We start from the raw sequence: 27940 nt of genomic DNA, 5'->3' as shown, positions 1-27940 counted from the left end.
AAAAATACACTTAACTCTATGACTCTGGATTAAAGGATTATAAAAATTCGGACCCACAGAGTTACTCAAGCTGGCGCTGGCAGAGTTCAGAATCATCAACGCCAAAACGTCATTATAGCAGCTATAAAAAAAAAAAAGTTTGGCAAAGGCTAACAAGTAAAAAGCATTCCGCAAAAAAAATAAATTATCAGAACACCAATAACATATTTTAGTTGTCTTTATTGTCGTTTTAATAAATTATATACATTCATAAATCATGACCGGAGCATCTATTCACACTAGTGGGAACAATTTTTTCCCCCCTCTGAACAAACAAAAATAAAGAAACAAAAGAACCCAGAGGAGAAATGAAAACTACATCAGTCTGGAAGCAAAAGCAAAGAGAAGAAGGTGCTTTTTTGACTTTTTGAAATTTAACAGGGTTCTACTATTATGCATAATAGTTGATGGCCAGAACCCGATCTAACAGAGAAAAAAATAAAGAACAAGTCTTGTGCGTAAACTGAGTGGGGAGTGACAAAGGCCAGACGTCTTGGTTTGTATTTCAAAAAATGTTTATGATGATATGCAATTGTTCATCAACACGCAATACATGTTCACAATGTCAATACCAACTTGCTTGACATAAATTACAAAATTTGCTATATAATCAAAGACCACTAATGTTATAAGAAGTGGGGGGGGGGTGGTGCCATTTCAACTAGATTGTTGGCGAAAATTACTACACACAAAGTAAGGTAGATTTCAGTGCTCACATGCTATCATGTGACAAAAACATAATTTCCCAAAGATGTGAAAAGACCAAATACTCTGTGTCATTACTGTTAATAAATTAGGAAACCAGAATAAAACTAAAACCAGAAAATGTCTCTGTTGCAAATATTTTAATGTTTATGCGAGAAAAAATGCGAAACAATATCATTAATATTAATAATAAACATTATACTTTTCCCCAAGACTGACTAGTCTAGATTTTGATTCAGTCTCTGTTGGAATATATATTTTTTCCCCCACTATAATGCCTTTATATGAATCATAAAAGCCATACCAATACACAAACAACCTGCTTGTAGTAAGAGTGTCCTCAACAAATAGCACATCATTAATCATATTTATGGACTAATGTGTTGCGATACAGTAGAGTCCACTTAAACCAAAATCTGCCACAACGCCAGATTTTCTTCCGTTGTTTGAATAGAAGACAAACAAATCCAGACTTTTATTTTCATTCGATTTACCGCCGTGTTCAGATTAAGCGGATTTCTCTGCATTATCAAAAAGCCCTCATTTAGGAAAACATACATCCTGAACATCTGAAATATTTTCCATTATCAACTGCTATGTTGGGGTCGGGCGTGATTCAGCGGGGACAACTCCATTTTAATAAACCTATAAATTTTTTCTGCGAGCTACGAGAAAGCGCAGACACTCTTCGCTTGCATCATTTGATAAATCTACCGAATAATAATACATAAGTAGACAAAACCCTCAGGAGGTCTCAAATATATGTTAAATACACAACCACACCTTCATCCCAACCTACCAGTGAACATATGAAATATGACACAGGAGGAAAAGATCAAACCAATTCCTGAGGGAAACTTCCCTATCTCTACAACACCTACAACTAGCTGATCTTCTTCACAATACAAATAGCACACCCAAAATTTTATAAGACGAAGATCTGAGCAGAAACATATTCTGATCCTCTATGTTCTAATCTCCCATCATCAATCTGAAAATTTTCACATGCGATTGAGGCAAAAAAGCACAATTATTTTTTTTTTAATTTTTAAATAAGTGAAAAATATTACAAGGTAATTATTTATTCACTCAGAGCACTTCAACTCTCAGACCTAGTTCTAAATGCTTTCCCTCCTAAACTCTCTAAATAAGTAATACCAAACAAATATCATTCTAAATAACAGTACATTAATCTCAGAAACCATAAATATCTGTAAAAACATTTTACAAAAATAATTCTTCTGGCGATTCAAATTCACATACGTCATCCGTTCTCAACCAAATCTTCTCTCCCTACACCTTTCACCTCAAAAAAAAAAAAAAACCCCAAACAAAAACCAGGTTAATTCTGTACTACAAGTGTAGAGCTCGATTCTTCCTCCAGTCAGCACGTCAACTGTTAAATAACGCCCCCCTCCCCGGGAAAAAGGAGTCAGTCCACGAAACAGCACCAGAAAACCCAGAAACAACTCACCAGTTTCCGACACTAACCACAACAACAAGACCTCTGCCGCGGTAAGCAAACGGAGAGGAAAGAGGCCTACACAGACAGAGATCAGTGGATGTGGAGATGTGTGTGACTTTTTACAAGTCTCTACAACAGAGCAAGGTGGAGTTATGATTTACGAGGCGGGGAGGGACGCATGTGTGTGTGTGTTAAACTACTGTATTGCAACATGAAAACAATCAACCAAGAAAATAGAAACACTGAAAAGAAGTAGTCGGAGCAGACAAAATACCAAAGAGCATACCAGCCACCCATTCTAATAATAATAATAGATAGCATTTGTATAGCGGATATCCCCGCTCAACAGCAGGCTCTATGCGCTTTACACTATATTATTACCCCAGCAGACCATAGAACACTCCGAAACATTCTCAGCTTCCAAGGAAGCATACAACGGAATGGGTACAGATGGAAAATCCACAAACTGTCAGGTCATGCTGCACTTCCACCCATCTACAGGCAGACAAAAGACACTAACTAATGCTCCAGACTAACCATAATATCAAATCCCTGCTGAAACGGAGTGAATTATTCTACAAGGCAAACATTCACATTCCACTGGCGTCCCAAACAGTGAAATCCCTTCACAAAGCTTCAACCAGAAAGCTATTTTTTAATGACACAGAAAGTCAGAACAAAAGGAAAAGCTGATAAGCACCTCTGAGATGTATAAAATTCTCCTTGTACTTGTACCGAGCTCAAACACATTTGAAAAACTATCTTGAATCTGCAGTGTCGCAAAAACTATTGGAAGTCAACAAGACTGTAAACTTCAGACAGTTAACACGCCAGTACATGATATTATTAGAACAAAACACGCGGTTTTTGAAACTGAGTGCCTTTCTGAACCCTCTCCAATAGTGTTCAAGTATAAGTAAAAAAGCTCAATAAATCTCAAATGACCAACTAGGGAGTAACAATTAAAGTTACTTGATAAGAAGCAATATTGTTGTAACTATAGTACTTTAACAATGAATATCCAAAAACTCTATATGATGATTTACAAGAATTTAAGATAGAGTTGGGGGGGGGGGGGGGGGAGAAGGTATTTGTCTTTAACTAGAATAAACCATATAGCATAGAGCCCAGTGACAACTTAACGATTCTTTCAACAAAATACAATAGTTTAAATCACATTCACTATAACATGAAAAAAGCAAACTCAATAGAATGAACTTATGCTATTTAACAATGTCTCTTCTTGAAACATGCCCATAAAAGAATGAATGGAAGTAACCCTAATGAACATAATATAAATAACATTACTCCCAACCATCCGATTCTCTGATGCTAAAGGAACTCTTCACAAACCATCTACAATCATATTCTGAGCCAGAGCGTCTTCGCAACGTCCAAAAATGATCAAACTGAACAGTACAACAGGAATGATTTCATACATCTCAAACTCTAAACACACACACACAGGGTTAATACGCACTTTTTCTTCAACAGTGATCAAAAATCGTTGCATTTCCACAAGAGCACACACACACAAGCAACTGGGTTATTTTCCTATCTTTCACACACACACACACACACACACACACACACACACACACACACACACGCACACACTCTCACGCATACATACACACACAAGCATAGATGCTCATCTGTCTCTCACCCAAACACATGTTAGCAAAGATACTTTACCCAAGCTCTTTCACACCGACACACACACATGTAATATGTAACCACACACACACAAATTCTAAGTCATAGGCATGAGATTTGTCAAATTTTGAAAAAAAAAAAAAAAAAAGCTCAAGTACACAGCAGGCTTTGTCTCGCACACTGGAAAGAAAAACGATGAGTGAACAGGCAGCTTGGGTCGAGAGACGATGGGGGGGCAGAACACACTGCATACACAACTCTCCTGTACAAGTCTAATTCCTCACCACAGAGCTAGCACTAGCGGGCGCGATTGACATTTCTACTTGCATCCCTTCCCGTGGCGGACTCTGTGGGACAAGTGAACTGAGGTGAGGAACTCGATTTATTGATTCTATAGACAAAAATCAAGTATCGTGCAAAATCCTCGAAAGGAAACTGGCCAGGAGTAAAGAGATTTTTTTTTTTACATGGATTATTTTCTGGTAGTTTCCTTTAGAAGATAAGATGGACAAATTCAAAGTTGTTGGGGGGGGGGGCGCGGGGGCGGGGGAGTAACTAGTTGTTTTTTTTCAAATGTCAAGCTCAAAGACTTACCAATGACTAGATTCTAGTGGAAGTTTTTGACACATTTAAGAATTCTTAACTTGCAAATCATGAAACATACAGAATTCACAAAAATCAGACAATCTTAAAATGGACCTGTTCGACAGTTTTCAGTTGAATGTTCATAATTTTAAAATCACACTGTCTATTATAAAAACCAAAAAAAAAAAAAAAACGTGATAAGAGTGAAGACACCAACAATTTTAACAATTACTCCGACAAGAAGGTGAAACACTCTTTCGTGAAGATGATAGGCAAACCTTTACTTTTAAATTCTAATGCTTTATCACAAGAACATAAAATAAAACATCATAGAGACAAAATATATCAAACGTGTCTTAAACTGACAATCAATTAGCATTGACTTGTCACCATTATTACATTCTCTTTCCAGTCTTTTGTTAGATATGAGCCAAACCTTTTGATCAACCCACAGAAATAGCTGACAGTCATGTACAAATTATAAATATTAAGGATGAAATATGAGTAAAAGACTATTCTAAACTGATCCATCATTTTTTTTTTGCTACTTCTACGGGCACTGTTTACTGCCTTGGACACAGGACTAAACAAAATCATGACCAACCTTGACGTGAAGTTGAATCTTTATAACGGCAGATCTCAATATAAGGGCCTGTTGAGAAAAGCGAACATTTTTAAAATGATTGCAATATCTTCGCATTTAATGAAATAAAATCCCCAATTGTTCGTTTCATTTTAGTAGAGGTTTTACGGCGCTCGCAACTGCATAAGGTCATATGAGCGCCAGAAGATTAGAGGTGTTACAAGAGAGTAACAAACATAAAAAAGAAGAAGGGGAGATAAAGACAATAGACGTTTGATAGGAAAGAAGAAGCAAACCACGCCAGAGCACCCGCCAACCACCCACTCATTATTGGTTTAAAACCTTTTTTTTTTTTTTCAAAGTTGGAAGGGTTAAAAAATCTGAAACCAAAGCAAACCTGAAACAATTAGGCTACATCCCTAGTTTATGAAATGCTACTTATTTTTAAAAACACGATGCTTCCTTCAACATAAGTACATTGCAAATGTTCGCCTTAATTAAAAGGCTGTTGCAAGGCCTACTATCAAACTCTGACAATGGAGTTGAACAACTCTGTCAGTGTTAGCGAAATCTTGCACGATAATGTTGCAGACAGGAACACCAGAAGCTCTACAAGGAAAAGTCCTGGCCTAATAAATTCTGTCTGCCTCCCAATTGTTCGACATACAAAACATGAAAGGAAAATTACAAGACAACAAATAGCAAACAAAAATAACTCGGAAACAGAATCAAATTTAGAGCAAATCACACATAATGAGAAAACTACCACCGTGAGCTCACAAAACATTGTGTGTTTACTCACAGAAGTTTCGAGATAAAAGGCGTTTTGTCAGCTTGCGGTAGACTATCTAGAACTAGGTACATTATACATTCCCCTCATTCTTCAGGATATTTTTCTTCACACATCAGCAGCTAATTAAGTTCCTCACAGCCTAGCTACCTAATAAAATGATATGACAAAATATTATTCCTTATTCATTGTTTTCTTTCTGAAACAGAGTATAATAAGCTAGTTTCATATCAAAACCACAGAAAAAAATTGGAGAAAAAAAAATGTACACATCCCAAAGGTATTCATAAGATTTCAGTTTTATGCACTAAACAAAAATGTGACAAGTTCTTCTTTTCAAATTCAAAACATAGCAGTGAGTCAACTCATCAACCACTTTCACAGGAACAAGTCAGGTGTATGAAAGAAAACTTACCTTTGTTCTTCTCTGGTACTCCTTCCCCATCAAGATAGCTTTCTCAAAGGTAGTACTCCGTTGATCGACATCTTTTGCATACAAAATCTGAGTTGATGCAATCCAAACAAAAATCAAATTACTTCAATTAAATACTGAAAGAGAGAAAATGAATTAATATACAGGCCAAAATAAAACTAGAGGCAAAAAAAAAAAAATTAAAAAAATGAAACAAGTTACCTGATGTTTTTTTCTGCATATTTCCAAACTGCACAACTATTATAAAAAAACATTCCAGTTGTACAACTGTCAATTCTTTAAAAACACAGAATGTTGATTCGTTAAAACCAGATTGAATAAACTAAACGGAAAATGCACCATAAAAAAAATACAGCTACAAAAAATATCAACAGGAGACAAATCCATTCCAACATCTATTAAAAAACTACTTATCAAAACGAGGTTTCTATCCAATACAAGAGTAATGCAGAAACAGAATATATATAATAAGAACAGGTAATATCAGCTCTGCACATAATCCATGTCCACTTTTCTTAACATCTGCAGAGCCAGCACATTTTTTATTTCAGAAACATTTAAAACTGCAGTTAACTGTTTAAAAGCAACTTTTGAAAATTTTTTCATCACTGCTTATAATGGGAACACAATAAAGCTTTGTTCTCATACCTTGTTGTGGGAATCAATCCGAGCTTTGATTTGCCCATCCAAGATGAGTTGCATCAGCTCATCTTCAAGAGCATTCACGCTGGTGTTGAAAGCCTCTGCCATTTTCCTCATGTCAGCAGACAAATAGGGGCTGAAGTACTGTAAATAGACAGGATTTTAACTTTGGGTTTAATGGTGCAAGATACAGCAAAGAGAACATGAAACTAAAAAAGTGCCATGGCTGCCTCTTCAGACATGTCATAATTCAAGTAACATGAAATTGCGTTGAAGAAATGTACATACCAATCAAAATCTACACTTTCCTTATAAATCATTGATTTCACCAAGTTGGATCCCACAATAAAAAAAGGCAAGTCATTTTTCTTTTCCATACCAAGGCTAAAAAAATTCACACATGTCACAACATCACACCAGTTAGATTGGGCTACTACTGAAAGTGTAACGACATACAGTCATGGAGTATATGGCCTTAAATCAGGGGTCACCAAACTATGGTCCGTGTGCAAAACCCAGCCTGTGCGGCCAGTTTCTCTCTAGCCTTCCGCCAGTGCCACCATGCAGGGGTAAAAATTTTGAAAGATACTTTTGCAACATGATTAGGACTTGGTAACCAAAATAATTAAATCATTTCATTGAACTCTTTTGTGCAAAATAAACGAGTAGTGTTTCTAGCCACTGTACAATTCCTTGCTCAGCTGTAACGTGACAAATTTTTCATTTAACACATCAGTGTATTTTATTAAACAAAATTTTCTCTGTTAACCAGCCCACTTTCAAAAAAGTTTGGCAACCCCCGCGTTAGATGATATAAGCTTACACTCAGAATCACATTTACTCACATCCCGATAGCACAAAAGTCTTTTGTGCCGAAAGTGCCGTAAAACTTCTACTAAAACTAAAACGAAAAGGACAGAGTAAACAAAGACCTCGTTCAAACACTGTGAATCATCGATGTTTTATCACTGTTTAACTGAAGCCCCGGCGGTAAAAAAAACAAAAACACCAAAGAATATACAAAAAACAAAAATTGGGGTTGATACTCGAGTATACGCATTCCAGGGATATGATTTTCCTGTTTAGCGAGCATCTGAACATGAAATTGTATTCACATACGTGATTTGGGTACGAAAAATTACACCAGTACCACCACCCCATTCACAAACAGGAAAAAGCAAACATCAGTCTTCCTTCCATACACCTTTAAGTTCTGCACAACGGTATAAAACAATTTACCTGACACAATGCCCTGTTCCTAATCTGTGTGTACAATGTGTTCACATGGGGTGCAACGTACATATCCAGCAAGAGATTGTCCTGGAACAAGCATTTTTTTCACAAGAGAACTTTTGAATACATGAAATAAATAGACCTTTTTAGCCAGAAATTTCGAAAGGACTTTGCATTACTGTCAAGAATGTATACACTATTTAAAACGTTTTAAAAAAGACATTCTAGAACAATTATCAAATTTCGAGCAACAACTGGGAAATCAAAAGATCAGAAAAGAAATTACACTACATTTCTGCAGTAATCATCACCAACTACCACAATTTTACGCAACAGCTCTTACTAGAAGCTCTTTATTTAAAAATCACCACCACAATTTCTGTAAGTTCAGCAAATTTACCCCCCAATGAAAAGGACCTGTACCTGGACATCAAACCTTTAAAAAGGTGTCGATATCCCAATTTTTGCCCCTATGGACATTTTACTTGGACACTTAACAAGGCAGCATTCCAGAAAAGTAAAATACATCTAAATTTGAATTATACCCAAAAGAGATTAACTAAAAACAAACCTTGATTTCAGTCAAAAGTGTTAAACAGGATGCATACTTTGACTCGTAGAACTTGCTCATGATATCGCGTAGCTGAGGTTCTAATTCCAAGAATTGTTTGAAGGAACTGTGTGGTGGAGAAATAGACACCCTTGCAATAAATAACAGAACAAGTTTCACATCACACACATAAAATGAAGTATCTTCTCCTACGGACTTTCAGTTGTCATATGTACGCAAACATCTCAGTTTAGTTTTGGTAAGAGTTTTACAGCACTTGAAACACAATAAGGTCATATAAGATTAGAGGTTTTACAAGAGAGTAACAAAACAAAATAGGAGGAGATTACGACGATATGTTTGATAGCAAAAAAGGAGCAAACCACACCAGAGCACCAGACAACCATCCGAGTAAACATCTCGGCCTGGCAAATCAACAACATCTTTTATTTCAACTGATCGACCTGAAAAACACGGCTCATGACAAACAACATGTTTTTCCAGCACACAAACACACACACACATACACATTCACACTAACATATTAGACTATTTAATCAAAATCGCACTTTCTGTACGGCAAACAATTGAAAGTACAGCTGAAAACCAACACGAACCTGCTAGATATCACGTTAACTTGGAGTTCTTTGCGGTCAAACGTTGCCAGGGCACAGAGAGCTCCGTATGTTGCGACATTTGATGGTGACAAAAGCTGTAAAAGAAAATTATTTCAAGAATAAAACCAACAGCATTAAAGTTACAATTTGAAAAAAAAATCTATTATATCTGAATTTTATTTTTGTCCCCTGTCCAGATTTGGCACCAGATATTTGTAAGTTATTCAGAAAAGTGTCAATAGGGTAGTAATTATTATGTTTTAAGAAAAAAAAAAAAAAAAAAACAAGGAAAAGAAAAATTGGTAGTAATTTCATGATCATGATGTTGATGACCTCGATGATGATGATGATAAAATGTTGAGAATGACACGCAGGATTTGTCTTGAAGTAAATAAATCTTTTTTTTTTTGTTTGATGTCCACACTCGGTCCCCTCAGATGCTCCATTGAGGCCGGACACAAACTATCATTCCCAACTCCTCGCATAGAGTGACCATAATTCGGAAATAAGCTGTCATCAGGGACCCTACCATTTAACAAAGGTATGCCAAAATATCATTAATGCATTAATGAAACTTTAAATTACTCTGAAGTTATCAGCTCTTGTGGTTCAGACAATAACATATATTTTTATTAAAACACATATGAAAGCAGTGTAAAAAATTAACTCTTTCCAAAAAAATATTAATAAATAAAAAAGAAACCCTGTTCAGGACAGTGTCTTACACATTTTAACGAAGTTTTGGGTGAAACACAATAAAATGCTGAATTGACAGCTCTACACTCATGAGTTGCCAGTATCTAATACTCACTTCAGGGAAATCACAATAATCAAAGTTGACTTGTAGAAAATACTTGGCAGCAGATTTGTATTTACGGGTCGCTAAGTCGGCTAACCCTGCAGCACACTTGAGTCGGCTTGAAATACTTTGGTATGCTTCTTTGTTGTTCTGAAATAAAACATGTCAATACAATTTACATAACTTCTCAGTCTATGAAGATAGTCATATTAAACTAATAAAAGGTGTTTAAAAAACACAGAAAAAAAAAAGGCATTAAGACTTGCGCAAGATTAAAAGATGGTCTTTATCAACCAAACTAATAAAGTACAAATAGTTGAAAGAAGATTCACATAATATTTTGGCACAACAAACACTTACAGTAGAACCTCATGATCAACTTCACCCTTCAAACCACATTTCCCCAGTGCTCACAAGTTAGCATACAGCTTTATACTTTGTGAGCAAATGGTTCTCTCAGACCCCACCCCCTCTACAACCATAAACTAAAAAGATTTGATTAGAAAAAAACTAACGAAATTTTGATTCAACAGTAAAGTAATATTTATGAAGTCTCTGGACAACAGAAAACAGTTTTTAAAAAAAGCCCTATCCAGGTTTACATTTTTTGTTGTTTTTTTAAATTTAGTTTTAGAAGAAGTTTTACGGCGCTTGCAACTTGCATACGGTCATATGAGCGCCAGAAGATTAGAGGTGTTACAAGAGAGTAACAAACATAAAAAAGAAGAAGGGGGAGATAAGGACAATAGATGTCTGATAGGAAAGAAGGAGCAAACCACACAGGAGCTCCCGCTAACCGCCCACTTTTTTGTTTTATGAAGCATTTTAAGTCACAATTAGATCATATAAATGACGAAGATTAGAGGTGTTACAAGAGAGTAACAAACCCCCCAAAAAAGAAAGGGGAGAAATAAGGACAATAAATGCTTTGATGGGAAAGAAGGAGCAAACCACACCACAGCACCCGCCAACCAACACCATCAAAACTTACATCTGGCGTGACTTCTGCTTTGTTGACATAACTCTGTACATGGGACCAGTTTTGAAGGTAAACACTGACCTGAAAAATAATTTTTTAAAGAATTCTAAGTTATAACGCTTTTTACATTCACAAAGCATGGCATCACATCATACTGAGTTTAGTCCTTTCCCTTGAACTGAAGTCATCCCCTGCTAATACTTTTCTTTTATCTATCAACTGGGAGGTAAAAACACACACACATCTGAGAAGTTCTCCCTTAATTGCCCTTCTAACAGCTGCATTAACTTTGAACAGTGGCAGATGCATAAGATATAATAATAATAATAATAAATAGCATTTGTATAGCGCATATCCCCGCTCAACAGCAGGCTCTATGCGCTTTACACTATATTATTACCCGAGCAGACCACAGAACACTCCGAAACATTCTCAGCTTCCCGGGAAGCATACAGTGCAAGCAGCTGATTAAGCGCTCAAACATTAACAAACTGACAAGATCTTTCGCTGTCTATAAAATAATTGTGAATAATATGCAGATAAATATTAAGCTATGAAACTGACATTTCTGTCTTTGAAATGAACACACATTTCAAGTGAGGTATCAACTTTGCATTGACCAACATAAACTGAACAAAAATTTGCTGCTATAAATATGCACCATAACCAAAGTGCTTTCTATAAAGTTCAAAGGATGTATGAGCATCCATTGTCAAATTCTCTGAAGAATTCAAAAAAAGCTTGTCTCCCAAAATGAACACAATTTAATCATAAGCAAAGAGATATGATCAACTCTTCAAATACATACAAACAAAAAAATGAAATTCTATTCCAAACATTAAAGAAAAAGACTTACTTTGATGACATTGAGGCACATATTCACCACATGCTTGGGGCTAGTGCAATAGTCCCTTGCACGTGAGTAACATTTAAGAGCATTGCTGAGATCACCACAGTCTAAATAATGGTCTCCTAAATCATCATGGCCTCGTCTGAGGGGGGAAAAAAAAGGTAGCACAGATTAAGATACAATGCGATTTCACTTTCCACATTTTAAGCGAAAAAATCACAGAGACAAAGTAAGGTTCACAAATGCTGAAAACATATAAGGATATGTTAAGAAGCGTAAGGTTTATTTCATTTTGTACTTTAAAAAGTGAACGCACAATTTCATTATCTGGGAGGAAAAAGGATGAGCTCATGAGCACAAAAGACAAAAAAACAAAAAAACAAAAAGGAAAACAAACATAATAGGTTGAAATGACAATTTTGGCATGAGTACCATTTATCTTTTTAAGACATTATGTCCCCCAAAAATGTGTAGTTTCCAAGTTTTGAAAAAAAATATAAATCAACAGAATTTACAATGAAAGACATAATAAAAAAAGATAAATCAAACCTGATGCTTTCTTTTATACTGTTGCTCTTGTAATTTTTCAAATCTGTGTCCAGCTTTTCTAATTTCAGGGCAGCTTTCTTTGATGTCACTTCTACCCACTGGGTATCCACAGAGTTGATGGCAGAGGCAACATCTGGAAGATTATTTTGACCACTGCTGCTTGCCCCTCCCCTTGATCTGTAAAAATCATAAAAGACATTCAAACTCCAATCATGACAACCATTTGAAAACAGGTTGAGTGGAAAGAGACAATGACAGATGCAGCCGTAGTATTACTTCATGAAACTTATTATTTTCTGAAAATCAAAACATAGTAGAACATGCCTGCAAATGAGCAGTGTGTCAGTCGCACACATGAAGGTGCTCATTTTTCTGTGTGAGTTTTTTTTTTCAACTTATAAAAACCCATTGTACACTTAAAACTATATTTGAAACTCACTTCTCGTGATAACTTATTCTGCAAACTTGATGAGCTTTCACTTACCCTGAGGTTGCAATTTCAAGCTTGTGATGAATAAGCTGGTACAGTGTGGTATTGAAAGTGGTCTTCATCGTGTAGTTCAAAGCCATCCGCAGGGCTTCAACTTTCAGAGAGTTGCAGTGCTCTGCGATAAACAGAAGTCTGTTCAACCTGGCCAGTCCTGTGAACTGGGATGCATAATGCTCAAGGTCCTGAAACACAATAAAATCAATGTATAAACGACCCTGAAGCACAAATTCAAAAAATGACAACCACAAAGTCATCAAACACAAGTTGTTACTGTACTCTTGAACCACTAGTAACAAAAGGAGCCTGCCAGTGCCTAAAATTCTATAATACATTCTCTAGTGCAGTTAACCCATATACAGGGTAAAAAAGGTTATACAAGAACCCTTAACATGGCTATCATCAACCAACATTCTAGATCATTTGTATCACGACGCGGAGGAATCAGGCGCATGTCAATTTTGGGGCATACAGAGTTATATGCATAAAACCTTAAAGCCTGTTCATTTGTCTTACTTTCGGTGGAAAAAATACCCATGTTTCTTTAACAAAAACTCAGGATATTTGCAGTTGAAGGAGGTAGGGATCACTTAAAATTAGCAAGAAAATGGCCACCAAAATTTGGTGACTTCGGAAGCGTGAGTGTCCTTGGAAACTGCAAATTTATGTTTTTTGTGACTTTGATCAACATTTTTCACTAAAATCCACGCAAGAATGTTTTTTTTATATCATGTACATAATATAAGTTGAGCCCATAAAAAAAGAATTCAATAAAAATGCCCCAAAAGACAGAAAAAAAGTTGGTTTCTACGATTTCATTATCTTGACCAGCACCTGATTTCACCAGGATGACTAACTTGCAATATGTCTGCTAAAATACTTTGTTGAAAGTCATTTCGCAGATGCATTACAGTGTTATTTTGGTGACATAAACACCCTTCAGAAAAAGATTATCGAGAGATTATGCTTGAATGTATACCATTGATGTTGTATTTGTATTAGAGACAGAGAGGGGGTAAAAAAAACTTAAAAGCAAAGTACCTAAATTGAGTCACTTGGTTTTTTTTTCACACTTTTGCATTCTTACACCAAATGCAGGTGCTTACTTGTTACAACTTTAAACAAAAGCAAAATGCGCATAGATTACAAGTTTTTTCAAGAGGAAAAACATAAATTTCCACAACTTATTAAGTAGAAACAAAAATACAAATATAACTAAGAGACACAAACATAGAGCACGGTGTCAAATATAATCCACATTTTTTAAAATTCCAAGCAAGCCACACCCATATGCAGTCAAAACGGGAAAAAAAGTTAATGAAAAAAGGCAGGAGTATAATAAATCAAAACTCATGTCAACAACACTAAATACTCACAATTGAAGCATTTTCTACTAAGTAATTTTGCTCTTCCTCAACATTCTGGTTTTCCTCCACAACATCAACTTGCATTGGCTCCAACGCTGAAGCCTGAATGAAATATATTACACCAAACGAATAAAAAATCAGAATCAACACAAGCCAGTACAGTTCAAAAGAAAGCATCAATTCAATATAGTTTTGTCTACAGTAGCCTAAAATGTGTTTTATATTACAAGAGAATTTCTGATGACAGCTGGTTTCATATTTCAACTGCTTCATATAGCAGTTCACAATTTGAAACAGCAGAAGTTATACTTTTGAGAGAATTATGGATGGAAATAATAAAGAGCTAGATAGAAGCTGCTAGAAAAAGTTTTTTTCTGCGACAATGTACTACACTCCTGCTCATACAAAAACGGACCGGATGACGATTGTGATTGATATTTTACCGTAGGCTTGGTTTTAGTTGGCAGGAAAAGTTGGGATTGTCCAGGTTCGGCCCCAACGATTACTGCTACTATCCTAAAATCCTACCCTGAACCCACAAAATCATCATCGATATTCCGGTATATAGGCCTACTCTTGGGGCCAAAACAGAAATTGCTGAAAAGTTAGCAGTCCAGTCATTATATATCTGACTCATAAAAAAGGACTAATACAGTAACAATGCCCATTGGGCTTCCGCGCGCAGCGAAAATTTGGTCCCCGTTTGCAGGGGAATTTTTGGACCGGGTCAGAACGCAAGTGACTAACTTTCTCAACCTCAGCCTACTCTATTTCTAGGTACCACAAACTGAAATTTCAAAGTCCTCTGATTTCATAGTTAACAGAACCACCTTATAGAATTTATCATTCTGAGCATTTTAATACCAAATTTATACATATAGCTTCATTTTTAACAAAGTTATGAACATCTGAAGTTACAGAAAAATGCTATATTATTAAAATTGCGAAATGTCTGCACTTTGAGATGCCATAACATTCTTAAATTTGAATGGACATTCACAAAAACGTGTAAACGCACACCCATGCACATAGAGAACAAGCCCAATTTTTTTCAGGGCTATCATATAACCATAGGATGGAAATTAATTGACGTAAACATGGCTTTTTGACCAAAATGGCAAGAAATACAAGGGGAGGTTAAAATCGCCACTCGCGACCACCAGCTTCTCGGCTGCGCGCGCTGATGAGAATGAGAAAGAATTTATACGAAACCAGGGCGATGGTGCCCTGCTTGCGAGCTGACGGGGAGCATCCGGTATTTATTTGCGTATAATGGCTGTGTTATTCTTGAAGAGGAATAAATAGACTTTCTGCCGATATATTTCCGTAGTCAGTCCGATCACTGGTTCCATAAAAAAAACAGCATCGAAAGTTTTTACACGCAAATCTCTCCTATGAATTCTTTAAGGACAGTCTTTAGAAATATATCACCGGAAAGAGCTTATTCTCATCTTGAAATATCAACCAATCAGATTGCAGCATTTAATACCATACGCTCCCCGTTCCTGTTCAACCGAGGTCACTCTAAAAATCAATACATGAAACGCGCGGCCGCTACAGTGAAAACCTCGATGGTGTTGTCTTTTAGCTTACAAGATTTTGCTTTCAAAAGAATCGTTGATTCAAATGAATAATACCACTAAAAAGAGGAAAAGCTCCTCTTTCTTCTGATATATCAAGTGTCTGTGTGTATGCATGATCACACAGTGTTTTAGGAGGGTAAAAATATGGGTTTTGGTCTCCGTGACAGTGTGCGGTACCTACTATTTCTTGACCAACGTGAAATGAAACTTGGCAAATATTTAAAAAATAGGGCTGATATGCGTACGTTGAAGTTCGTACACATAAACTAACCTGTCTTTTGGTGTCGGGAACACTTTCGTATCGGGTATACCAAAAACTATCAGAAGTTGGAATTTCAACGTCGAGATGGTAAGAGATCTATCTTTCCTCTATAGTGTCCTCAAATTTGAATGTTCTGTGTCAAGTAGTTGTTTAGACCCGATCATAAATGCATGACTACCCCCCTACCCAAAGCGGCTTCGCACGGAGACCAGTCATTTTCCCCTCACTCCATCGGCAAATGTATGTGACCTACAAATCCCCGCATGATTTTTCTGAGCCCGTTCATTGGTCACTTGAAATAGGGCAATGGCGGGCGCGCGCATCCAGTTGTTTTTCTCTCTGTTCTCCTGTAACATCGCAACGGGGGTATTCTGAGGCGAGCTCGCCTCGGGGTGTTCGCTTCTCAACAGGGGAAAAAAGTTTTTAATTGTACCGCATGCTACATTGAATTAACTTATATTTTAAGGTTGGCATGGTCTGAAGTCATCAAAGAAAGCTTTGCCATTATTTGGTCATGCTGCCAACATATTCTTAAAGATTCTATGTTGTGACACGATGCTATAAATAAAATGCTCTCATCCCGAAACCCCTTTTTAGAAAAAAACAGAATATATACACAAAAATTTTAATAACAACAAAATAATTACTAAATGGTTAGTAAATCTGACTGCAGAAATGATTTCTCCACCCAAAAACACATCGGGTAGCCAAGTTTCTTTCTAACAGTCCAATTCATTTCTGAGATATCGTCAATTTTCTTACAGAATCTGCTATTGCCTGGTCCACTTTTAGGAGTATTTTCCTGTACGTGGGTCATCCATATTTTGCAAACCATAACAACCTCATAACTTTTTTAAATTTATGAACCGATTTTTAAAATTCAAAACGCATAATCCTTAGAATAGAACAAAATAAAAAAGGGCTAAGGGGAAAAATTAAATTTTCATTGGCATTGCTTTGCTAAATACAGTGGAACTCGGATTCAACGAAGTCGCTAGGCCTGACCTTCAATTTTGTTGAATCAGAGTGTTCTTTATAGCAAACATAAGGGTTTTCTGCAGATAATTACAAGCACTGAGTTAGTCATACATATGTAATGTGTATTCGACTTTCTCAACCAAAAGTAGTTTGGCTTTAAATGAGAGCCATTTTCGTTTCTGTGAACACGACCAAACACACACTGTGCAAAAGGGCTTATTCGTTCAATTGCAGTGCTATCCATCATCTGCTATAACGTACTGATTGCCGAACAAGATATGTTGCTGTGTAGAGCCTAGCATACGGCAACATTTGATTCCACAGTCCAACGCGCAAATCATTACGTAGATATATGTCAAGACTAGCTTATCATTGTAGTATTGATCTGCAGCCGGGGGAAAAACAGCGATGTGTTTGTATCTTAACGGCACGCTCGGACCGCTTGTGCCCCCTCTCCCTAGACACACGCAAACACAGTCACATGCCAAACTTGTGCTCGCCGCCCGTTCGACTCCCAACACATGCTAAGACGTTTTAACAACATGTGTATTAGTATGAAAAAAGGCTGCTGATTGGTCGCATAAGTTATAAAAAATAGGTAAGCAAACAATGGTTCATGAAGCAGTACTATGGATGGTTTCCAAGAATAGATATGGTTCGTTGCGGGAGAAAAATGAGCAAAGCCACATCAGTGGGAGCTGAAGTTCACACTGTAAGCGACTTCGTTGAATCCGTGCCAGCTAATTTATGTGTTTGTTGAATCAGAGTTATTTTCATCGATTTTTATGAACGAAAAAATCGGGGAATCCAGCTCCTTTCATTGAATCTGAGTTGCACAGTAGGCCTAATGATCGTAAAGAAAAACCTGCATAAATGTTGAACATGTTACGAAAAAATGAGTCATAAAAGTATTTTGGATGGAGGACTTCCGATACGAGCGACCACAATGAGACAGAGTACAATAGACAGAGGGCTAGGGGTAAGGTTAAGGTTAGGCATCTTAAATTGTGTTTGTTGGGGTGGTCGCTCGTAACTGAGGTCCATCCATTTCCGCTATCGCCTAAAATATTCCAGATTATTGCTTCCAAAGGGAAAAGGAAGAAGGCCTACCCTCAGTTCAACACCTTTGCAAATTAAAACAAATTCAAAGTAGCTTTCAGTATAGATTCTGGATAAAATTTACAAAGTAAACTTTTAACTGCATCATTGACGCTTCCTTTGACGGTATTAGTATTGTGTAAGCTTTAAACATAAACATCATTTTCATGTCATAATAACAATGCTCATTCACAGATATGCTTCAACTTCAAGTAGGGAAACAGGGTGACACAGAGCCGAGTGTTCACCCAGTGAGGGTGAGAGGCCAACACCACTGCCACTATACTCCTCCTATGGCTATAGCCTCTATACTAATCTAGAATCTAGCTAGATCTACTGCTAGGCCTGCCTTGCAAGACTCAGAGAAGCATGGATTTCCAAACATATCACAACTGCTCATCTTCTATAAGTTTATTTAATGGAAAAAGATGTAGATATAGGCTAGCCTACAAAACTATTTCACTTTTTTAAAACCAACATATCACAGAAAAGACACTATATTGTCACTAGTCCCACTGATTGGTAATGAACCGTAATGAGTTGACTCTGAGTGAGATTGAAATTGAGTGCCAGCTTCATTCTTATTCTTTACCATTATTCAGAGACTGGCGCACTGTGGTGAAACTTAGGCTTGCATGCTACCTGGATAAGCATTCACTCTTAATTTGAAGTTATTCAATACACCTGAAACATAGCTAGCTCAGCACAAAAAATATTTGTCTGTCATTCTACCTGAAAAAAACTAGTCATCGGCATCTTGACCAGAGGATCTAGTGTTTGTTCACTTCCGGAAAGAACCGGAAATCTTCATCCTCCCAGCGCATGGATCGAGAGTATGGAAAGAGCTCTCTCCACGGAAGAAATCAAGAAAGAAAGGCATCAAGAAAATGAAAAAGCGCTTCGAGACAAATTAATGTCATCAAGTCATCAGTCATCAGTAATTGTAACAGACTCAGAATCAAGAGATAATAATCTATGTTTTAGATTTGATGCATAATTGTTTTAATAACTAACTCATTGACAGTAAGTAAATAAAAGCCATCTTGTGTTAGATTCGTAAAAGTAAAATTCTTAATAAAAGAGAAACGTAAAAATCGAAAAAGAAAGTAGCCTGCCAGCCGCCTGCCAACAACTTTCGATTTAACAAGAGAAAACAAATGAGCAAAAAAAAATTAGTGTGGCCACTGTGAGACAGATACCACTCTGCCTGTCATTAGTGGCATATAACTACGTGAAGTACTGACTTCAAAAGCAATGTTTTATGACTATCAGTCCTTTAAGGTGTGAGCAGCATCAGTGTTCTCAGTTCTTTGGACACTTGCACATCATTGGCCTGGGTAAACACAACTACACTAACTACTACACGAAATCCTGCCCATGCCTCCTCTTGTTTAGTAGGTAGGCCTACTGCCCCTGCAGAAGCCCAGCTGGTTCCTTATAATATTGATGAAGCCGACTTGTCACTAAAATGACTAACCAGGGCCTCTTTGGATAGGGACCATATGGCACTATTTCTCCGAACGTTCGGGAAAATAAAGCTGGGCACTATTTCTCCGAACGTTCGGGAAAATAAAGCTGGGCACTATTTCTCTGAACGTTCAGGAAAATAAAGCTGGGCACTATTTCTCCGAACACTCTGAAATATCATCCTTTCCCCCAAATTTCGGATATTATATAGATCTATAATTATAGTATGGGCCTACCAAAGATTGTTCGTATACAATATGGTTCAATCGGTCCAAAAAATGTCCGCCGTAAATATTTATATAAAGAAATGCTACAATTCCAAACAGTTTTTCGCTATAGATATGACGTGTTGCCTATGAAAGGTGCTGCTTTTAAACGTAATGTGTTGTGTTCACTCGTGTGCTGTCTAGATCTAGATCTACGGAGGGTTATTGATAACTACACATAGAACTGGCATCTGCGTTTGTCACTGCTGCGACCAATGTACTGACACTGGCAAGCCCCTTAATGTGTGTGATTCCATAATTTACATGTAATATCCTGTACTTTTTTTAAAAAATTACGCACATTTAGGGTTAAAACTGCCAATCTTCTTCGGACAGGTGGACACACGCCCTTATTTGTTAATGTTTGTTGTTGTTTATGGGCTGTTCTAATTTTGATTTCTTTCTGTTATGAAACCTTTCTTTTTCACGTTTTTACACTCATCTAAAAATCTCATCTAGACTAGCTGTTGAAAATTTAAATAGATATAGACCCAAAAATTTGCTCCTGTGTGTGTGTGTGTGTGTGTGTGTGTGTATGTATGTGTGAGTGTTTGAGTGTGTCTGTGTGTGGTAGTAAGTGGAGAGTGAGGAGTGTGTGTGTGTGTTTGTTTGTTTTTCGGGCTTTATTTCAGCCTTTTTTCAGTAACAGTTCAAAGTATACAAAAATAGAAACACAGGATCCATTCACTCCAGGACTCATGAGTCATTCGTCTCTTTCAGTTTCACTCTTTCATTCAATTCCCGTGTTCTCTCCCGCGGCTCATCCCCGTCCGCATGACTTTCATACCCCACCCCATCCCTCCAGGCACACACAAAGAAAATCTCACTTGTTCCCTGCGAACCATGGACAATAATATAGGCAAAACACCGCCTGAGCTGCATTCCTTTTGTTCGTGAGCTGTGGACCAGGCCAGGGGTGGTCAGTGTCGTCGTCTTTTAGTTGCTGTCGCCTGTGGATACACTCGCACATTCTTCCTTTCACCCGCTCTTTCACTCACACTGTCTCTCCATCCACAGTTCAGCTCGTCATACGTTCAAAAGTTGCCCACTAGTTATGTTTAGTTAGTGTGTGTACATGTGCATGATGGTGGTGGGTGTGTGGTGGGTGTTACTGAAGGTTGTCTGTAGGCGGGCTTGCCATGCGGTACGTGTTCCTTCCCAGACCAGAGGCAGAGGCAGAATGAAAGTTGGCGCCGAACTCTCGCAATAAATAGGCAAAAAATCACGAGACCGGAAGCCGAAAACCGTTCGGAGAAATAAAGATCGGCACTATTTCTCCGAACGTTCGGAGAAATAGTCACTTCGTTTATATATTATAATGGACAGCATAAATATGTTGGAAAAACTCAAGGTTTTTACAGAACACAGGCCGTTAGTACAGCTAACCAAACTGTAGAGAGGTAACCCCTGCAGGTTCCATTTTTCTGAAACCAATTCACATTATATATATATATATATATATATATATGTATACATAAAAAAGGCAACAAAGTCAGAGTACAAGAGTAACTTTGAACTTTCAGTTTCAGAACAGATGGGTGATGAGAAAAGACTGATCTAAGCTGGGTACCTGTTCAATGAATGGACTCAAAAGAATCGATCGTCAAGTCATTGTGGAATCAGTGTGCACTGCTTGTGAATGGAAATATTTTTAGAAGCCTCACTTGTTTGCAATGATGTCTTAGAAGATGGACTTTCCCAAGATTAGATTTAAACGAAACTAATGAAAAACTGAAAATTAAACTACAGTGACTTCATACTCTTCTTTTCACTTTAATACTGTTCACCCTTTTAATAATTCTGAACCACCATTAATTTTTTCAAATTCGAGTTAAGTGGTTCAGAAGTTTTAGGCAACCAAAGTGATGAACTTTCACTTATTATAATATTAGTCAGACCTGTGTAAGACGGCCACCCATTGTCATTGAGAAAAGTGGCCGCATAAATAGACAGGTGGCCATCTTAGGCAGGACTGATCAAGATTTTAAAAAAAACATTCCTTTCTGAGTTCTCAACAGAAGGTAGCCGCATTGTTGTTGTTGTTTTCGCTGGGTTTTTTCTTTCTTTTGTTGCTGCTTTTGTGCAAGGGTGACAATAAAATGAAATGTGTCAGACAAGGAGGACTGATCGTGCTATGGTAAAACAAACACATGGGTCGCCACCACTCGGAGAACAAGCGACGCTTCTGTCACAAGTTCACGTTGACGTCCACTGTTACTTTGTTACAGACTGGGTAAACAGTGACCATTCATCTCACGATTTGTGTATGAGTTTTGGGCGGGGCTTATGGGTTGTGAGGGATCACACCCTTACGTCACCAGCAGCGGAACATTTGTTACCTCTATTGGTCAACAGTGGGAGGGGCCTACGCAACATGATCAGTTGGAGGGACTACCTTACAATTATAACGACATGTGATTGAATTATGATGGCTTGCCCACAACGCCAGGGGCCAATGCATGATTTATGACAAAATGTAATGGAGTCACGAAGGTGACCGTCTAAGATAGGTGTTATTGCTTGGTGTGATAGGGGTTGTGTGTAAAATACGGTGTGGTGTTGGACAGGTGCCCGTTTTACACAGTTAAATTTTATATCGAAAAAACGCAAGGGGGGAAATGGAAAGTGGCCGTTTGTACAGGTGGTCGTCTTATAGAGGTGGCCGTCAGGGCAGGTTTGACTGTATAGAGATATATATAGAGATTTTTTTTTAAAGCAGAAATGAATGGTTGGATATGATTGCCAATGTTATTTCAGACCTGGCACTAGAAGATGAAGAACAACTGAAATGATACATTTAAAAACTGGTACACTTCTCACTATGGCCTGCCCTTCTGTTTTTACTATTTTGTTGTACAAGATCCTGCTGCGCTTTTTCCTTCTAAATTTTTAATGGGGAATGATACTCCTTTTGAATTACAGATGGCCATGAAGAAGGTGTTAACTCTTGTCTTTGTACGAGAACCTGGGAGGATATTACTTGGAATGAAAAAGAGAGGATTTGGTCAAGGTCGATGGAATGGCTTTGGAGGAAAAGTTGAAAAGGGAGAATCCATCACAGATGGTGCAAAGAGGTTTGATTCTGTTTCATTTTCTCTTACTCTTTATTATATTATTGTCTGTTGTATCATAATACCTTTTCTATTCATGAGTGGATGCTTCCCTTGGCACAGCCCCTGATCAATATAACTTTTTAATCTTTTAGCGTGAACCACATCAGTATTTGATAGAAGTGCTTCATCAACATCTTCAAGTACTGTTTTCATCTTCTGTTCAGTTGTGCATTTCTTGGTCTATGGCTGCTCTTATCATTTCATTCATGGTTTTTAAAAGTTGACAGAGAGCTTGGGGTATTGCTGGATTCACCCCAAACAAAAGTCATTTTCGTCCCTTTGCTGCTGTTTGAAGGTTTCTGGGACAAACGTTGTAAGCTTAGCTATTGAGTGCCACAGGTAGTTTGGATCTGAACAGGTGGCCTTTTCTTTTCATTGATGTGCTCTCTAGGCTGTGGCTAATGTTGAAAATGAAGGGTAAGAAGGCAGATTCATTCAAATACATGCTCATGCCTCTGTCAAATAGATATATAATATATACCCACTGATGTATTGTTTGCAAAGCAAGTTGCATTGCTGTGTATAGCCGCCCCCCCCTCAACATTTGGCTCAACACTCAACAGACCAGCATGCAACTCATTGGGTAGATCTGTGTCTAACCTTTCACTGTTCAGAAGTGTGTGTGAGTGGGTGGGGGGGGAGGTGTACCGTAATGATGGTGATTCATTTGCATCTCTACTAACAATAACATATAACGCCTTGAACATTTATCCCCCCACCCCACCCCATCCCCTACCTCTGTATGACTGCTTCTCTTAGTGTTTCTCTGAGTTTAGGTTTAATTTAATGCTTTTCTAGACACAGGACATTTTATTTTGATGGTAGAGCTTTTATTCAATATATACAGTACTTTGCTAAAGAAGAAATATTCCTTGAAGGACACACTGGTAATTCAAACTTTTAGCTTCATCCATATTTGTGAGTTTGTTCCCAACTGGTCAACTGCACTACACCAGCCAGCAGTTTGTTGGATGCTTATCCTGTCAAGACTAGATTCGTTCAGTATATCATCATAACAGGACCTTGGCTATCCGGACGTCCTGATAACTTTGACCATTTTCGTAGAAACCCCGAACAATTGAACAAAAAAACTTTAACTAAGTCAAAATCTAGGCACATTTTGTCTTAACCCAGCTACAAGAGAAGTGTGAACAAACCACATTGACCGTTGAACACTTGCCGTAATACTCAAAGAGGTTTTTCATGCACATATTTGAGAGAGTTGATGAGACTGAGAGGCGGAGGCGGACATCTCTGCTTTTAGATGATGTCACACATGATAATGTGAGTCTATCTCATGCACAAACCGTAGACTAAAAGCTTAGCAACAGCAATCATCCTTTCCCTCTCCCCCTCCCTCCTCCTCTTTTTTCATAGGTACCCATACATTCTCAACACCCCCCGCCACCACCACCACCACCATTTCCCACACAGATGTTTACTCGAAAACAGCTGCTAGCTTTCTGCTCGGAAGTGTGTTATTAGTTTAGTCAGTATGCTGATATGTACTTCATTTAAATATGTAAAGTAAAAGCCCCCAAAAATGTTGAATTTCCTTCTTCTTTTTTTTTCTTTTTTTTTTTTTTCAATTTTGTTTTCAGAGAACTGCTGGAAGAATGTGGTGTCACAGCCAAGTCTCTGAATGAAGTTGGACTCATTAACTTTGAATTTGTTGGTGACCCTGTTATCCTGGAGGTTCATGTATTTGACACATGGGACTACATGAACAGTCCAGTAGAGACTGAAGGTAGGAGGCTCTCGTGGTCTAGAGGTTGCGGTGTTTGCCTCTTGTTCAATAGGTCCCAAGTTTGGAACCCGACAGGGACGGAAAAAATTCTTCTCTAAAATGTTCTTCTTTCACCTTTTTCCTGATCTCTATGTTCTGTTGTCTGCTTTTGTCTCCACTTTCTGTCCCCTACCACCCTTTGGCCCTTCCTCTGGGCTCCTGACACTTTCTGCAGCCTTTCTACTTCTACTCCTTGGCTCCTTGCTGACTTTCAGCCTCACTCCTGACCTTATGGTTAGTATGTAAGATCTAACACTTAGCTCTCTCGGATAAAAGGACGAAAAAATCTCGGAGATCTCGTGTCCACGTTGCACACCTAAAGATTCTTTGGTGGTCCAAAATTAATAAGAGTAGGCTTCGGCCGCCACATGGGCAAAATTCAAAATTAATTCCTACCAAACTGAAAATGTTTAATGTGTCCCGCGCGCTCGTATGACCTTATGCAGTTAAGTTGGGAGCGGTGTAAACAATTTACAAAAACAAAAGACTGAACGTAGAGACTAGAAGTAGGAATCGGTATAAAACTATGATCATGGTGATTTAATTTATTGTTGTCCACATTTATGGCTCCACTCTATTGAAACTGCGCCACAGAGATATCTGTTGGGTGACACCAATCTCTCTCTCTCTCTCTCTCTCTCTCTCTCTCTCTCTCTCTCTCTCTCTCTCTCTCTCTCTCTCCCTCTCCCTCTCCCTCTCCCTCTCTCTCTCTCTCTCTCTCTCTCTCTCCTTCTCCCCCTCTCCCTCTCTTTCTCCTTCTCCCTCTCCCTCCCTCTCTCTCTCTCCCTCTCGTTCTCTCTCTCTCTCTCTCTCTCTCTCTCTCTCTCTCTCTCTCTCTCTCTCTCTCTCTCTCTCTCTCTCTCTCTCTCTCTCTCTAACTACTTTTGCCATGCCTAGTTTATTCCCTGATTGGCTTGATTTATTGGAAACAAAATATGTTTTTGTGTTGGTTAATTAGTGTTACTAAAGATAATTTTCTACTGGTTCCCTCCTGTATTTATTTGTGATACTGATAGTGGGGGGGAAACCCCTAAAAATTACGCACGGTGGTATGTCTGTATTATAGCTTATTTTTTAAAAACAGCGCACAAAGGGTAGGAGCTAAGATAGTTCATAAAGAATTTCCATTAAAGACACGAATGAAGACATTTTTTTTTTTTAGATTTTCAAAGACGAGCATAGATTTTTTAGGAAGCTTTTTCTAGACTGTATAGGCCTACCATCTTGTAGTGTACCGTCTTTGATATAACATGTACTTATAAATCTTGATTTTGACAGTGTTTTCAATAGAGTATCGTTCCTTTCAGTCAGTCAGCTTTCTATTCCTTCCAACTCATCAACCCGTAGCTTGTAAAACTTCACAATTAGTATAGATCTCATCCATCTTGGCAATGCAAAAGTCAAAGTCAATTTTCCCCTAAATCTTGTGCTTGCTCCTCATCTTTGATTTTCGTAAAATACATATATATATTTGTAATTATAGAAGAAAGATGCACACATGGCCCGCTCACTGAGAAGAGCATTTAGGAAGTGACAATGCAATTTCTCTAGGACACTTGAATCGACATATAAAGGCTTTGCTCTCACTGGAAAAATAGAAAGCAAGGAAGGAAAGGGTAGACCCACAGAAACTTATTTGAAAAATTCGAACAGATGGGTGATGTGGAAACACCAGGATAATGTATAAATTTTATGGGAGCATCCAGGCAGAGAAGTGAATTGAAAAACCGTGATTCCTGATCACAGATGTCTTTTTCAGATCTGGCACCTTATGATTGTGACTCGTAGAAGTTTTATACTCTGATTGACACTATTTAGATCATTTAGGATTTGGGCTGCTTTGACCCTTCCAGTCAGGGCCAACCAGGGCTGAGGGATACAACATCCCAGCAGCAAGACAGAGACATTCAATGAAAATTCTACCCATTTGGGAATTATACTTGAATCCTCTGTTTGCAATGGTGGAACACCTAACCCCTACACCATAGACGCCAGTTTTAATTTTCTGTTAGAGTAACCTTTGATAGAATGTAAACAGTGCATGAGGTATCTTATGTAATGTACACTGGGGTTTTTTCGTGCACTCTTTTAAAAAATGTTTTGCCCATTTCGTCTTTCCCAAAAATGTTTTGAATTCACAATTGGCTGCCTTCACAATTTTAGTTGCCCACTTCATATGTTCCAGTGCAGTAATGCCCCTTTTAACATTTCATGATCAGCTTGCAGTTCTTTGAAAATTGTGAGTTCAAGTTGCACGATAAAAATCTGGTATATTGTACTCTCTGTTTCATTGTTACATAATTAAATTGATGTTTGGTTTTTTACTCCAGAAATGAGACCTCAGTGGTATGGTGAAAAGGAGGTTCCTTTTGGTGAGATGTGGCCAGATGACGAGTACTGGTTTCCCCACATGCTAAATGGGAAAAAGTTTGAAGCTTACTACAAGTTTGAAGGAATGGACAAAATATTGGATTCATGGATAAAAGAAAAAACAGAGCAGACAAGTTGACCATGTGTGTGAATTTTAACATATCTTGTTGTATTAATATAGAAATATTATTCAGGTATTATTTATGTTGAATTTTTAGAAAAGCTTTATGTATGTTGATTTTGGATTAACTTGTTGTATGTGATGTCAAAAATGCCCTTTTCTTTTGTGGTCCAGGCTGGAGACTGCCTCTTTTGAATGCAGTTTATTTTTTTGTCTTTCATTTATGTTTTTGTTCGTCAGCTTTTGGACTATATATGATATATGCCATGCTACTGAACGAAAATGATTTGTCCTAATGTGTTTCTGCTTTCCTTGACACTGTTCTTTTCTTTCTCAACTTTCTGCCCAACATTATTTTCATAATGGTTGTCATGAACAGAGTTTCTGTTTCTGTACCGGTACTTTAGTCTTTAGTTGCAAATTGTAAGTGCACCTCTAAGTCTAAGGCTTTAGGTCCATCATGCATTTATATCAAGTACCAGTAAATCATATTAACTCACTTCAGACGGGTCACACAACAGTTGCGTGACCCCCGCCGCGACGCTCGCGACGGGTCTCACAAGCCCT

At 37.7% G+C, this 27940-nt stretch overlaps 2 protein-coding genes across 11 annotated transcripts; one reads left to right on the top strand and one right to left on the bottom strand.

Annotated features, from left to right (window-relative positions):
* Positions 1-202: 202 nt before the first annotated feature.
* Positions 203-19078, bottom strand: LOC101850207 (COP9 signalosome complex subunit 1). Of its 3 annotated transcripts, none has more exons than XM_005109172.3 (14): positions 18983-19078; positions 14339-14431; positions 12960-13147; positions 12476-12652; positions 11933-12068; positions 11089-11157; positions 10110-10247; positions 9299-9393; positions 8703-8808; positions 8138-8218; positions 6905-7042; positions 6239-6325; positions 5055-5102; positions 203-4212 (listed from the first exon to the last, which is right to left on the bottom strand). In XM_005109172.3, exons 1-14 carry the CDS (start codon positions 19004-19006, stop codon positions 4138-4140), a joined length of 1455 nt encoding a protein of 484 aa, XP_005109229.1. In that variant the 5' UTR covers positions 19007-19078; the 3' UTR covers positions 203-4137. The 3 variants fall into 3 exon arrangements, with proteins under 3 accessions (XP_005109229.1, XP_035828484.1, XP_012943963.1); XM_035972591.1 differs by having other exon boundaries at positions 14339-14436; positions 18987-19060; XM_013088509.2 differs by lacking the exon at positions 18983-19078 and adding an exon at positions 18843-18940.
* Positions 19071-27940, top strand: LOC101849322 (7,8-dihydro-8-oxoguanine triphosphatase). Of its 8 annotated transcripts, none has more exons than XM_005109169.3 (4): positions 19071-19187; positions 22906-23057; positions 24698-24843; positions 27213-27940. In XM_005109169.3, the coding sequence occupies exons 1-4, from the start codon at positions 19086-19088 to the stop codon at positions 27389-27391; spliced, it is 579 nt and encodes a 192-aa protein (XP_005109226.2). In that variant the 5' UTR covers positions 19071-19085; the 3' UTR covers positions 27392-27940. The 8 variants fall into 8 exon arrangements, with proteins under 8 accessions (XP_005109226.2, XP_005109225.2, XP_005109227.1 ...); XM_005109168.3 differs by having other exon boundaries at positions 19071-19193; XM_005109170.3 differs by having other exon boundaries at positions 19113-19273.

Source organism: Aplysia californica, unplaced genomic scaffold, assembly GCF_000002075.1.
Source record: "Aplysia californica isolate F4 #8 unplaced genomic scaffold, AplCal3.0 scaffold00753, whole genome shotgun sequence".
NCBI lineage: Eukaryota > Metazoa > Mollusca > Gastropoda > Aplysiida > Aplysiidae > Aplysia > Aplysia californica.
This window is presented reverse-complemented; position numbering and strand designations above follow the sequence as displayed.

Excerpts from the sequence above, each read along its gene's own strand:
- LOC101849322 (XM_005109168.3), top strand. The coding sequence starts at position 19,086 with ATGGAAAGAGCTCTCTCCACGGAAGAAATCAAGAAAGAAAGGCATCAA. Across the intron at positions 23,058-24,697 it reads ATCACAGATGGTGCAAAGAG|AGAACTGCTGGAAGAATGTG; the intron begins GTTTGATTCTGT and ends TTTTGTTTTCAG. Across the intron at positions 24,844-27,212 it reads CAGTCCAGTAGAGACTGAAG|AAATGAGACCTCAGTGGTAT; the intron begins GTAGGAGGCTCT and ends TTTTTACTCCAG.
- LOC101850207 (XM_005109172.3), bottom strand. The coding sequence starts at position 19,006 with ATGCCGATGACTAGTTTTTTTCAG. Across the intron at positions 7,043-8,137 it reads GGAACAGGGCATTGTGTCAG|TACTTCAGCCCCTATTTGTC; the intron begins GTAAATTGTTTT and ends GTCTATTTACAG. Across the intron at positions 4,213-5,054 it reads AGATTCAACTTCACGTCAAG|AGTCCGCCACGGGAAGGGAT; the intron begins GTTGGTCATGAT and ends CTTGTCCCACAG.